This window comes from Mustela nigripes, chromosome 8 (genome assembly GCF_022355385.1).
Source record: "Mustela nigripes isolate SB6536 chromosome 8, MUSNIG.SB6536, whole genome shotgun sequence".
In the NCBI taxonomy this organism is placed as follows: Eukaryota; Metazoa; Chordata; class Mammalia; order Carnivora; family Mustelidae; genus Mustela; species Mustela nigripes.
The window spans coordinates 5,261,197-5,275,475 of record NC_081564.1 but is presented as its reverse complement, the minus strand read 5'-3'; the positions used below and the strand labels follow the sequence as shown (position 1 = coordinate 5,275,475).

Here is a 14,279-nt window from a genome sequence, read left to right as displayed (position 1 = left end):
GGGGGCCCGCGCCCCGCGCCCCCCAGACATGGTGGGCCACCTGCATCTGCAGGGCATGGAGGAGAGCCTCAAGGAGAAGAGCCGGGAGGGCTTGCTGGACAGCCCCGACTCCGGGCTGCCCCCCAGCCCCAGCCCCAGCCCGCCCTTCTACTCGCTGGCGCCCGGCATCCTCGACGCCCGCGCGGGGGGCGCCGGCGCCTCCTCGGAGCCCCCGGGACCCGGCGAGGCCAGAGCGGTAAGCGCGCGCCTTCGCGCACAACCCGGTCGGGGTCGGCGAGGGGCGACGGGCCGCTCTCACCGCGCCCCCACACGCGGAGCCTCGGAAGCCAGGACGGGGTCCCCCCACCCCGCACCCCTGGCTCCAGACCAGAAGGGGTCCCGGCGACAGCGGAGCTCCGCGGGTGGGTCGGGGACTCGGAGGTGGAGGGGGTCCGGCCTGACCCCGGGACCGGGAGGCGTCTCCCCAGCCGTGGGCCTCTCTGCGGGGTGATCGTCTTGCTGTCAGCTCTGGAGGGCTGGGGGGGTGAGGGAACACGTCCAGAATCCCCAGGGAAGTAGGCTCCGGCTCGGTGGGCTTGAACCCCAGGCCACCGTGTGCTGCAGATCTTAGCCAGGTCCCTTCTGCTCCTGACTCAGGTCCCTGTGTACTGTCCCCAGTGCTGCCAGAGTGAAAGCCCCCCCCCTTTTTTTTTTTTAAAACCAAACCCAGACACTAACCCTTCCTTCTCTGGTTGTTGAGGGGTGTTGACGTGGAGCTGAGGCAGGCCTGGGGGAGGCCCGAACCCCAGGGCAGGAGACTCGAGTGCTCTCTTCCCCCTGGACTTAGTGTGGGGCCTCCAGGTGGATTTGGGTAGGCACCCAGCCTGGCAGCTGAGCCAGGGTGGCCCCTGGCCCAGAGCGGGGTGCAAAGTGGGCGGAACCCAGCACCTTCGCCACTTGAGAAATGACAAAATGAAATCGGGAAGTCGCTTAGGATCCCAGTGGCATTTCTCCCATCCCTGCCTGCTCTCCGCACGCCTTACATCTTGCCTGCCAAGTGTATGTGCTGGCTCAGCTCCAGCCCGGCTCCACTTTCCTGGGGCCCCCCGTGATGCTCGCCCGGCACCTCACAAGGCACAAAATGCCTCCCCCCGGCCCAGCTGAAAATCCTCCCGGACAGCAGGAAGGAACGCTGGCCTTGCCTCAAGCCTCATGACATGAATTGCCCTTGTGCCTCCCTTGCTGCCTAGTCTGGTGAGTCCCAAACTTGACCCGGCATTGGCATCTCTCAGAGATGTCTTTGAACAATACCCAGGCCGACCTCCTGGGATCCCTGCCTGTTTCCTTGGTAGAGACTGTGCCCCGAGCGCCAGGATTTTATAAAACCTTTGCAGATGATGCTGGTGGGCAGCTCAGTTTGGGAGCTAAAATCCCGGACCGAAATCACGTGGCGAATTTGAGCGTTGGGCTGGGGGAGGGGGTAGGGGGAGGGGGCATTGAGGACTCGCAGGGGTGACACAGGCTGTTTGCAGGAAAATCGATCCTGCGGTATGAACCTGCCAGCTTTCCTGCATGAGGGGCTTGTACTCGGCTGGACTGCTTGGAGGGTGTTTGGGCTCGCGCGCACTGGGGGTTAATCTGGTGTCCAAGAGGACAGGACTTAGAAAGGGACAGGGAGCATGCTACCCCTTTATTTTTTTGGATGACCTAGAGTCTTCCTTAAAGAGGGTTTTCTAGAAGCTTTCTCTGGCAGCCAGGACAGCCAGGGGCAGTCATAAGGACCGTGCGCCTGGCTTCCTTGTCTTGGCTGTTCTGGTTGATTTTATTTTATTTTTCCCCTTCCTTGTTAAACTAGCTGCCAGGTATGGAACAGCGCTCTCCCTGATCTTTTAATTCGGCTTGAAGGCAAAACCTGGGGCTATTTCTGCACAGGTAGTGCCCTCAGCTTTTAGATAGCCCTTCCTCCAAGCCAGAAACTCTCCTAACCCTTTGACGAGCTACACATTGGCTTGTTTGCTTTCCACAAATAGCCCAATGAAGTAAGCAGCCTCATTACCCCATTTTCCAGAGGGCCAGACTGAGGCAGGGGTTAGCAACTTACCCAAGGTTGTTGGTAAGTTGCCTTGCTGGGATGGAACCCAGGGAATCTGGATCTGAAATCCTTTTTTTTTTTTTTTTTAAGATTTTATTTATTTATTTGACAGAGATCACAAGTAGGCAGAGGCAGGCAGAGAGAGAGAGAGAGAGAGGGAAGCAGACTCCCTGCCTGATGCAGGGCTCGATCCCAGGACCCTGAGATCATGACCTGAGCCAAAGGCAGAGGCTTAACCCACTGAGCCACCCGGACACCCCTGGATCTGGAATCTTTACACTTAAACCTTCTGTTACCCTACTTTTCACTCTTTAGCTTATTAACGACCTTGTGGGGCTTTCTTCTTATTTTTTTTTTTTAAGTCAAAAAACAAAATGCCTGGGGACGTATGAAGTTTTGAGATGCTGCTTTTAATAAAAAGAGAGGAAGTGGTTACCCGGGCAACCTCTTCTCAGCCCCAAGCACCTGCCGCTGGGGCCCCACCCCCCTAACCCACAGGGCACCCCACTGCCTGGTGAACCCCCGCTGTTTAACAACACCTTTCTCTAAACAGCACCCTTCTCGCTGCTGACTCACAGAGAACGCTTTCCAGGCGCAGACGTAGGCAGGTTCCCTGCCCATCTTGCATGGCTCTGGGGACACGGACGGAAACCCGTCCCGCATCTTGGACCTGATGGTTTCAAACGCCCAAGCAGAGAGAGGCTGGTGGCACGCGGGGCCCGGTTTCTTCTGGCGTCCCCTCGGTGCCGTGCGCCGGACCGTACGGGTCTGGGTGTGTGCCTGGTCTGCACGGGCTGTTCTGACCCTCGGTTCCCAGCGCTGCTGCCACAGCCAGGGCCATGAGCAGTGAGTGCCGTCCCCAGTCCTGAGCTGGTGTGGTCCTCCCCAGCTTGTCACTCTCTGTATGCTGGACACAAATGTCACTCATTGCATCACAGAGGTCCCGTTCCCCAGCCCATGCTTTGTGTTAGAGGCTCAGTCCCCATCTGCACGGTGCCCCGTTGGCGCTGGGTATCTGGCTGACTGTGAGAGGACCCCCCTCCACCCAAGCCGCAGAGGCCCTGGGGGGCCAGGCTGGGTGCACTCTCTGGAGCAAAGAGAGTCCTGTTCCCTGATTCCCGAATCGGAGGACCAGGTGGGAGCCCGTCATTCGTCCCAGCAGCGGTTACTAAGGGCCGGCTGTGCACTGTGTACTCTCAGGGCCCGGGGGCCCAGGAGCACTGGGCCGTCATGGAACTGGTGTTCTAGTGAGAGACACAGTCACCAAATTAAGTGGAACACCATACCGGGTGTCTTGATAAGCGTTCTCAAAAGACTGGCTTGGGGCACTTGGGGCGCTTATTGGTTAAGGGTCTGCCTTCAGCTCAGGTCATGGTCCTGGGGTCTTGGGATCCAGCCCCACGTCAGGCTCCCTGGTCAGCAAAGAGTCTGCTTCTCTCTCTGCACCCCCTCCACCCCAGCTTGTGTTCCCTCAATAAATAAATAAATAGATAAATAAATAAAATCTTTTAAAAAGTAATTAAAAGGCTGGGTAAGGGTAGAATGCCATAGCCAGGGCGGTCAGGAAAGTGGTGATCAACAGAAACCAAAGCAGATGGTTCCAGGGTGGAAGTGTGGTAAAAGTCCAAGAGGGTGGGAAGTGCAAAGGTCCTGAGGTGGGAGCAGGATAGCTGTGCTTGGGGAGCAAGGTGGAGGCTGGCCGAGGCCTGAGCAGGGACTTGGGGGCCAAGCTGAGGCCAGAAAGTAAAATTCCATTGGTCTTTTAAACACGTACTTGGGACTATTTTATTTTTTTCTTTCAAAGGGCATCTTGAGCCCCCACAGCCCCTCAAGCTAGAGACCTGAGTCAGGCTTGACCAAGAGAGATGCCATGAGGAATGAGGTCTGTGTGGGACCGGCCCCCTGTGGGCGCCCTGCTTCCCTGCAGGACAGAGGGACAGCTAGGGCTGCCTTGGGCCAGGAGGGCTCACCTCTCAGCTGTGCTCATTCCGCAAATGCGTGAGCCAGGCCAGGCGCGGGATGCAGAGTGAGTGAGACACACGCCATCTGTCCGAGCCATCCGCTGACTGCTGGGGCCGGGACTGCCCGCTCGAGATCGAGCACAGCCCTGATGTGCTCCCTCTTGCCTCCTGGGCCTGCCCTGCTGAGCTGTGGGGACAGAGGGATGCTGTGGGCCGAGGGACAGGCCTGTGAGGGTGAGCGGTGTGTGCAGCAGAGACCACTAACTCCGGGCAGGTCCGGGACCTAGCCCTGCCCCGTCTTATGTCCTCAGGGAGGCCACCAACAGCATCTGGGGTCTCAGGCTGTGCTCTCTGGGCACGTGTTTGAGAGAACAGCCACCGCTGGGGGGCGGGACATGTGGACAGATCTGGAGGCTGGGGCAGGGGAGGGACTCAGCTCACTGTCGTGGTGGCCGGGGGTGACTCAGGGAGACGGGGCTCTCTTGCCCTGGCCTCCATCCATAGCCAGCGGCCTGGGCTCCTTCCCGCATGGCTGCTGACAACCGTCTGGGCTCCCGGGACTGTTTTCTTTCTCTCTCTCTCTCTTTTTAAAAGATTTTATTTATTTATTTGAGAGAGAGAGAATGAGAGAGAGCAGGAGAGGGGAGAAGGTCAGAGGGAGAAGCCGACTCCCCATGGAGCTGGGAGCCCGATGTGGGACTAGAACCTGGGACTCCGGGATCTTGATCTGAGCCAAAGACAGTCACTGAACCAACTGGGCCCCCCAGGCGCCCCTCGGGACTGTTTCTTTGTTGAATAGAGCGGCACACGGGAGAATTTCCCTAAGGATGAGGTGCTGCTTCCCTGAACCCGGATTCTAGGAGGAGCGTGTGGCAGGCGTGGGGAGACCCCGTGGAGGGAGCGAGAGCTCTGTGCACCATCCTAGGGAATGCCCCAGGGCTGCCCAGCCCTTTGAGAATACCCATGGTCACGGCCACCTCCTGGGCGCTGGGCCGTCCCCGCTCCCCCTCCCTGCCAGAAGTCCTGGATTTTCTCCGTTCGGCTTCTGGACTGTGAGGGTGACACCAAGGGTCCCAGAGGGAGGTGGGATTTCGGGACTTAGAGCCCGGAGCTGGGAAGGAAGGACAGACAGTTGGACAGAGGAATGAATGCATGCACAGGTGGACAGATGGGTAGATGGACGGATGGATACTTATGAGTGGACAAATGGATGGCTAGACGGATGGACAGGTGGATGGATGAACGGACAGACAGACTAAGGAGACAGCGGTCAGTCCCCACGGCCCCCTGGCAGGCTTGTCGGTGTGTCCCTGACTAGTAGAGGTGTGTAAGCAAGCTCAGGGGGCAGAGAGCCAGGTGCGGCAGGCCAAGGGGGGCGGAGCCCGTTTGCAGGAAGGGGGGCTGGGAGGCGGGAAGGAACCAGAGGCACCGGCGCCTCCACTCAGCCTTTGTCTGCTTAACCCTGGATGAGTCGGCCTCCAGCAAAGCCCCACAAGTCGTGGTGGTGGGCTCACCTGTCTGAGAACTCTAGCTGTGGCTTTCGCACAGAAAGGGAACAAACTGGCCGCCTCCTTCCAGGGGCTCTGGGGAGGAGGGAGCGAGCAGGAGCCACCTTCCTGGGAAGACTGGCCTTCAGGGGCCGGCACAACCTGGCAGGTGCCCGCCCGAGCTCGCCGGGGCTGTGCAGCCAAGTCACCAACGGGGGGGGGGGGGGGGGGCGGGGGGGGGGGGGGGGGGGGGGGGGGGGGGGGGGCGCTTAGAGTGATACACATTCCTTCTCTCAGTTCTGGAGCCAAGAGTCTGAAATCAAGGCGTCAGCTGGGCCACGCTCCCTCCAAAGGCTCTGGGGGGGCAGGGAGTGGGAGTCCATCCTGTGTGTCCGCTCCAGCTTCTGGTGGTGGCTCGCAGTCCTTGTCCCCTCTCTGCCCCGTCCTTGTGTGGCCGTCCGCCCTGCGTGTGTCCCACAGGTCCCCTGCTGACAAGGGCACCAGTCCTCGGATTCGGGGACTTAGGGCCCAGCCTTATCCAGTAGGACCTCATATTTGCAGAGACCTTATTTCCAAATAGGTCACATCCTTTGTGGTGGTCACAGGCCAGTCTGCCACCCACTGTCCCGCTGGCTTGGGTCCGTCTGGCCGCCTGTCACAGGGAGCAGCTGGTCTTCGAGCCCTGCCTGCAAGCCGATGTTGGTGTTTGCTTAGTTCTCCTGTTCTGAGGGTCAGACCTCAGGCCTGTGGTGTGTGTGCTGGGTCCCGGATAGTTTATGGCTTTCCAGGGGGTGAGCTGCTCCATGCACGGTCTCCGGGGCTCCCCCAGCCAGGCCCGTACAGCCCCACAGAGGTGCCGTGTTGGGGGAGGGCAGTGAGCCTAAGGAACCCCCTCCCCACCACGCTAGGATTTGTCGCATGGCGCCAGGCCCTAAAGAAGAGTGGGAACTCTGGAATGTGTCTTCCTTGGGTCACTTTCCTCATGGGTGAAAGTCACGGTCAACAGATCCCAAATGCCCAGCGGAGATAATCCAATATAATTCAGAGAGCGGGAAAAGCCATCGCCGGCTGCCTGAGGTCAGTGACCTGGAGAGAGGGTCGTTCTAGCCATTGCAGTGCTCCCACATGTCAGTGGAGGGGGCAGGGGGTCCCCAGCGGCCTGGCTCTCCCCAGGAGCAGCAGGGAGCTCTGGACCCTGCTCCTGTCACACCCCCTCCGTGGAGGGAGCTCCCCGATGGACGGGAGAGCTCACGGCCACCATGCGTCCCCCCGGGTTGGGCACAGACACGGCTGGGCTGTCCCTCGGCGTCCCTGGGAGCCAGGGCGGGACCCATGGCGGGCTGGGCTGTCACCGCACGGCACGGAGCTCTCACCACGGAGCCCTTATCTTCCTTGGCCGTCCTGTGGGCCGTGCCAGTCTGGCCGCCGGGAGTGGGGGGCTCCAAAACCCCCCTGTGTTTGTAGGCCCCGGGGTAGGCCTCAAATGGCACGGCCTTATTTTTGCAGGTCACTCGAGCGGCTCCTGGTGGGTTCTCTTTAGGACGGAACCAGAATCTGGGCCTGGGGGGGCGGCGGGGGTGATATCTGGGGGGTGGGTGAGGCCGGCGGGCTGTCTGGGGACACTGTCTGCCCCAGGGGGGCCCTGGGCTGACGGAGCAGGTGCAGCGGCAGGGGGCCCCCTGGACGTGCGAGCCCCCGCCGGGCCGGCCCCCTGCCTGGTGACTCCCATGAGAATGTGACCCGGTCTTGGAGGAGTGTCTGTTCCAGGGCGGCTGGAAAGTCCTTCCAGGGCCAGTGGTGTGCTTTCTTGGCCGTGAGAGGCACGTCCCAGGCCCACTCTCCAGGCTGGCTGCGTTCCGCGGGGCTGGCACTGCCATTTTGATGTTAAAATAACCCCGGAACAGTCCAGAAAGACTCCGCTCTGAGCTTCCGGACGGGCCAGTGGCTGCCAGGGGGAGGCCGAGTGCCGCGCGGCCACCGCCGCCTTCCCCGGCGCCTGTCCCCGGAGCCCCGCACGGCTGTCCTGGGCCCTTGGCGGTGACTTCCGGAGCTGTCTCGCCACCCTGGCCCGCTGGATGCCAGCCTGCGTCTGGGTTTTCGCTGGCTTCTCCTATCTCTTGCACAGCCCTTCCAGTTTGGGTAGATTTTAGATGTTTTTCCACAGGGGCCCTTTGGAAAACGGTGCCCAGAGCTCGGGCTTCCCAGCCCAGCCCGTGAAGTGAGTCTTGTCTCCTTTCCTGGCAGCCGGTCAGGGAGCGAGATCCGGCCGGAATCGGGCTGCTCCCACGGGGCACACGGGGAGGTACCAGAAGGTCTGGAGTCTCTTTATCCTGGGCCGGCCCCAGGGGGATGGCGCTGCTCATCTCGGCCACAGCACGGAAACCTCTGCCGCCTCAAAGCTGTCCTCCGTGATCCCCAGCTCGGGCGTTACTTTTCGGGAGCGGTGGGGACAGCACATTCGTGTGATGAAAACCAGCGTCCTCCTCCTCCAAGCCTCGTATCCTTTCTCCCTGGGGCCCTTGGCTCTTGTTCTGGGGACCCCGTGGTCCGCTGGGGAGGGGCTGCGGCCGATCCTGTCCACAGGCTGACCCCAGGCAGCCTGGGGCCGGGCGTCTCTGCACCTGAGACCTCTCGTCGCTCAACAGCGCAGGCGCCGTGAGGTGCCCAGGCCTGGGAGACGCAGCCCATCGGGTCTTGAACCTTAGGGAGCTCCTGGTCAGGGGGTGACAGGCACACAAAGGGGTCCCAACACCGGACCAGGTGAGAAGGAACCAGAAGGACATTCCTGGTGCAGGAAGCAGCATGAGCCGGGGCACAGGGGCAATGCAGTGTGGCCCACGGGGTGAGGGAGGCGCGGACAGAGGCCAGTCCCACGTGTGCAAGAGGCCGTTGAGAAGTGCGAGTGGGGGCAGGGACTCTGGAGCCAGACCCCAGGGTTCGAATCCTAGTTCTGCCTCTTCCTAGCTGTGTGACCTCAAGCAAACTACTTGGTCGTTCTGGGCCTCTTTGTCAGCATCTATAAAATGGGCGTGCGGATAGCAGCTCTCGTCTGGTTGAACGAGTGAATGCATGGACCGTGCCCAGGGCAGTGCCGGTGCCGTTAGGGCTCCAAAAGCATGGGCTGCTGGGATATGTCCTCATCCCGGTGAGGACCAGGAGGCCCGGGGTGGGGAGGGAACAGGTAGAGGACATCTCCAGTCGATGAAGAGGCAGGTCTGGGTCTGAACGTATGATTCCTAATCTTGTCCAATCTGGGGGGCGGGGGGCCGCCTAGAGGCTGAGCCCGTGACGTGCAGCAGGGGCGGAATTTGCCATTTTTGTTTAGTGGGAATCAGGTCACACTGCAATCGTCCCACGGACCTAGTGGCTTCCGGCCGAGGCAGGGCAGCAGCGTCCCTAGAGCGTGGGGGTTGCAGGCGAGGTGTGGAAAACTTCCCCTAGGTGGTAAGATGTATGAGCGTGATTTACAGGGGACCCCAGACTCCAGGGACAGGACAGTGTTGAAGGAGAAAGCATGGGTCCGTTCCAAAGACGAAGGGTGTTAAGAGTGCAGGTGGCCCGGGGACACCGCAGGACCCACGGAGTGGGCACAACTGGGCGGCCTCTGGGGAGTTTGGCTCCGTCTATCTCTCACCTGGTAGGTTCCAGCAGGTGGAACAGGGCTGGGGGCCAGGGTGCTGTCTGGGGCTGAGGGGACCCCCTCAGGGGAGCCTGATCGGGTGGGGTTCCAGGACACGTGAAAGAGAAGGCCCTGTGACCTGTGAGGCCCGAATTCACACCACTTCACCCTTCGGATCGCATCTCAAGGGCCACTTCCACAGGGAAGCCCTCCTGGATTTCCCGATGGCTGACCCTCCCCCACACCCCACCCCTCCCAGCCCAGTGATCCCAGCCCCCACCACAGCTGGAATGCTAGTCCGCCTGATGAGTGGAGTGGAGTGGAGGACTCAGGCAGCAAGCCCCAGGGAGCGAGGAGACCATCTTCTCTCTTCCCCGGGGCGACCACAGTAGAGCTCCCAGGAGTTCAGCACACAAACTAAAGGAAAGACCCGGAGCGCACCGAGCGCTCGCCGTGGGCACGCGGAGTTAGAGCAGAGACCGGCTGGCGATCCCCGCATGGGACCCCCCTGCTGTGCCGGCACGGGCTAGCTACGCCAGGTGACGCTGTCACAGACATCCCCAGCGGGCAGTGGGGTTGTACGGAAAGCAGAGGTTTCCTTCTGGCTCTCCTCACTCTGTGTTCGTCACGGGTTGACCGTGACGTTGAGACGGGGGCCGTCGGCCTTCCAGGAGAACTGAGGGTCCCTCAGGCTGGCGAGGAGGCCGCCGTGTTGAATGCCACCCCAGAAGGAACGGTTAGCGATCGGGGACTTCACCCTGGGCCCAGAGGTGACCCGTGTCACAGGTGCCGCCACGTGCCCCTCCCCCATTCTGCTCCCCCGTGGGACTGCTGGGAAGTGTGGCTCCCCCCACACGAGTGGAAAGCAGAGAGCAGGCGCTCGCGGCTGGTGGGCTGGTGGTAGTAACGGGCCACACTTGCTACAATGGAGGTAAAACAGTGGGCAGGACTGGGGGCCGGTCTCAGAGGGAGCAGCCTCTGGTCCTCTCCCGGGGCAGATGCCCCCCTTCCTGAGGACGATCATACTGCTGTGTCCCTCCTCCCGATGGATGGGGCGCAGACCCAGGTGGGGGGGTCTGTCCACCCTCAGCCTTGGGCAGCACCAGGCAAGGTCAGGAGCAAAGATGACGCGGTTGCAGCCGCTAGCATGGGGGCAGCTTGGGGGGCCTCCCCGAGAAGGTCCCAGGGCTCTGAGCCTGGCCCCCGGGGCGTGCTGTGGGCCTGGGGTTGCAGGAAGAGGTCGGTACCACAGCCCCACATGGAGGTGTCTGGGAACTAGGGGGCCCTGGTGGTGGGGGGCGCTCGAGGGCCCAGGCAGCTGTGCCGGGGTGGTCTTCTTGAGGGACCCCACAGAGCAGGCTTCCAGACCAAGCCCAGGCTCGGAGGATGTGGGGAGGCCCTCGTGGGACCCATGGGGAGCTGGGGCCACAGGGCCGGAAGGCTGTGTAACCCAGTGTCCGTGGCTCTCCCGACAGCCCCCTGCCCTCCCCCTGAATTCCCCAGCGCTTGAGATGAGGCCCCGGATGCTGCCTGTGTTCTTTGGGGAGGGCATCGAGGTGCACCCGGAGTCCACGCACGAGATCCGGTGAGTGAGTGGGGCTGCTGGCCGGGGCGAGGGTGCGCCAGGCGCTGGTCCTGAACCCCCGCAGGGAAGTGTGGTCAGGCTCTGGGCCCAGCAGGCTCCCCGCTCCTGCCCCGGGCACGCCTCTGGTTGCTGCTCCCTGAGGAGGCAAGAGCGTATCCTGGCCAGCGATGAACTGACTGTACGAGATGCCGACCCGAGGGGACCCTCTGGGTCTCCCTCCCATGCTCCGCGTCTGCACCGGACCATTTCCCCACTGCCCTGCTCCCTGCATCCAGTCGATCTTATTTTAACCCGACCTCCAGAAAGTTTGCACGATGACCAGCACTCACGCAGCTCGTGGAGCTCCCTCCCTCCTCCGGTCCTGCCAGGATGTTCTGGCATCCGTGACCCAACCCCACACATGCAACAGGGGGCCCCTTTTCTGCTCAGGGCTTGCTGCGTGTCACGTGAACACAGACGTGCTCTGTGCTCCCGGGACTGTCGTGTCTCATGTACCTACTGAGGCGTCCTTGACCTCACATGTATCAGGGGCCCTCCCGGGTGTGGGACATCTTAGGTGCCTCTGAACTTCTGGGCTAAGGTGACCCCACCAGGAGATGTCCTGCATTGGGTTGCCCTCCTGGGAGGGCTTCTGGGGGTCAGGATTCCAGAAGGTGGAGTCCAGGGGCCACAGCACCCTTGGGAAGGATCTGTCCACGACAACCCTGGTCAGCCAGGGAGACCCACACCTGCTGCTTCAGCTCTGGACGTGGTCCCAGGAGATGGCTCGGCTGTGCAATTCGCTCTTCCCAAAGAGCCCCCGTTATTTAAATGTGGGCTGAGCTGACCAGCCGGCCCCACGCAGTGCACGAGAGCTGACTCTCGGGCCCTCGGATTCCCTTCCTAAATGGACTGTCTGTGGGGCTGTGATGGCGAGACGGGCACACCCCCCACCCACCCCGGCCAAGCCTTTGCTTACACTTTGCTTTTCTGAGGTCTGGAAGCAGAGCAGCGGGGCACTGAGCTACTTTTGGGGAAACTTCTTTTGATACAATTTCAGACTTACAGGAAAGTGTCAGGGAGGGCTCGAGGAAGCCCTGCGTACCCATTACACAGATTCACTGGTTCATTACGTTTTGTCCCGTCTGCTTGAACATCGGCAGGCTCTCTCCTGTGCAGATGAATCTTTTTTTCTGAACCACTGGAGAGAGGCAAGTGGTGGTATCCTGACGTTTAACCCGTAGTACTCTGGCGCCCTTCCCGAGAGCAGGGACACTCTCTCACGCAGTGACCCCACTGCCCCATCCCCACGGCCCAGATTTCGTCTGCTGTCCCCACAAGGCCTTTCACGGCGGATTTTCAGCCCAACTCGGGATCCACCCTGAGTCACGGGTCACACTGAGAACCACTGCTTTCCTGCCCTGCAAGCGGGCACACTCCCACTGCCCTTTGACCCTGACCTTGACCCAAGGCTCTTCCTTGGGGAAGAGCCCGGGCCGTCCTGTTCAGGGGTGCCCTCCCCACGTTCATGGACTCCCTCCCCCCCAAGACGGCATGGTGAGCAGCGGGCGGCCCCCCTACCCCGTCCTGGGCTCACCCTGCCCCCCGTTTCCACCCTCCACAGCTGCAACTCGGAGGTCAAGTACGCCTCGGAGAAGCACTTCCGGGACAATGTCTTCTACGCGCCGGTGCCCACGGTCACGGCCTACAGCGAGACGATCGTGGCGGCGCCCAACTGCACGTGGCGCAGCTACCGCAGCCAGCTGACCCTGGAGCCGCGGCCCCGCGCCCTGCGCTTCCGCAGCACCACCATCATCTTCCCCAAGCACGCCAGGAGCACTTTCCGGACCACCCTGCACTGCAGCCTGGGCCGGCCCAGCCGCTGGTTCACGGCCAGCGTGCAGCTCCAGCTGTGCGAGCACCCCCAGCTCCTGGGGCCCGCGGCGGCGCTCTGACGGGGCGAGCCGCCCCCCCCCCCACCAGCGACCTTGGGGGGTTACCCAAGGATGAACTCCACGGCTCAGCCTGGAGCCGGGGTGCGAGGGAGCTGGGGGAGGCCCGTTCCAGCGCCGTGGACTCCATTAACACGTCTCTTTTATTAGCACGTAAACAGGGGAGGCCGCGCAGGCATGGCCCCCTTAAAGACACAGTGGGGGGTGCCCCCCCCCAGGGACCCGGCTGGAGAGAGGAAGGTGGGCGTTGGTGGTGCGGCCTTGGCACCCAGAATAGCGTTGGCTGGTAGGGCCACTGCGGCTCCTTGATACCGGCCACCTGGTCTGTCCGGGGCTGGCGGCCTGACTCTCGGGCCATGTGCGCGGGAAGAGGGGTGCCATCCAGACTCCCACGCTCCTGGGAAGAAATGTCTCCCAAGTGTGCCCTTTACCTGAGCGCTGCGAGGCTAGAGGCCCAGACCGAGCGACCTCTGGTGGCTGTTGAGCCAGGAGGTGAGGCAGAGGCTGTGGAAGCAGGGGCTCCTGTTGGTGGAAGCCGGGGCTCCTGCTGGTCAAGGCCTTGCCAGAGCGGCTCCCGGGTACTATGGCTTCAGGGACGAAGGTTTGGGGCGCAGCCCGCCTAAACAGAGGCCTTTGAGCTCTGTAGCCGGAGCCTCCCCGCCAGGGCAACCCCAGCAGGAGCAGGACTCTCAGCCTGGAGCCTTCCTGCCGGGTGCCAAGGGAGGCCATCGAAGCTCTCCGAACGTCCGCCATCCCCTGAGTGGGGGTCCAGGCTCAGCCGTCGGCTTAAAGAGATCCCATGGGGGTTTCTGCCCGCGGTGATACCACGCAGGCCGCAGGGGGGATGCCAGGACGCACCCGGGGCTGGGGGCCACGGTCCGGTGCCCCCAGTGTGGTCTGGATGGACCTGGTGGGTAGGGGGCTGTCCCGCCACTCTCTTGGTCACCCCTCCCGTGATGGGGGTGGGGCAGAAGGGCTCCCTGGGGCTGGAGCCCCACATTGGGTGGGAGAAGCAAGTCTGAGCTCACATCCAAGAGAGGCCAAGTGCTCGATGTATTTTTATGTATCTACCCAGACGGAGCGTGCTCGCGCCACAGTCTGATTGACAAAGAAATAACTTAAGAACTTGACCAATTATCCTAATAAAATGTGCAAACCCAAAGAGGCTCCCTCTTCTGTCTCTGAGCCCTCAGATCCCATGGGGCGGGGGCCCGTTTTCCTAGGCCCCTGTACTCTGTGGCCACCCCCTTACCTTCCCTCCCAGGCTTAGCTTCGGGGAACACTGCCTCCTCTCAGCCTCTCCTCTGCTCACAGGGAACAGGGAGGCGCTCAGAGAGCTCAGAAACCTGTATCCCGCGCCCTCGACTTCCGTGGGCACGGCTTCACCCAAGAGCTGCTCAATAAATGCTGAGACCCAGGCCCCACCGTGGGACTTGGGTCCAAGGATGGTTCTGAGGGGTCCTGGGAATCTGCCTTTTTTTTAAATTTTTTTTTTCTTTTGGTGTCTGACATCTCAGCCCCGTCCCCTGATAGCCCCCAACCCCCTCCCCGGAGAAGGGCCCCAGCTCCCTCAGCATGGGTCGTCCCAACCCATGTTACAACGTGTCTCTCTCCATCCTGTCCAT

The 14,279-nt window shown here is 61.8% G+C and overlaps 1 protein-coding gene across 1 annotated transcript; it reads left to right on the top strand.

Annotated features, from left to right (window-relative positions):
• Positions 1-6: 6 nt before the first annotated feature.
• RFLNA (refilin A) lies at positions 7-13,831 on the top strand. The gene is made up of 3 exons (XM_059408226.1): positions 7-235; positions 10,614-10,723; positions 12,327-13,831. Exons 1-3 carry the CDS (start codon positions 29-31, stop codon positions 12,655-12,657), a joined length of 648 nt encoding a protein of 215 aa, XP_059264209.1. The 5' UTR covers positions 7-28; the 3' UTR covers positions 12,658-13,831.
• Positions 13,832-14,279: the final 448 nt, after the last annotated feature.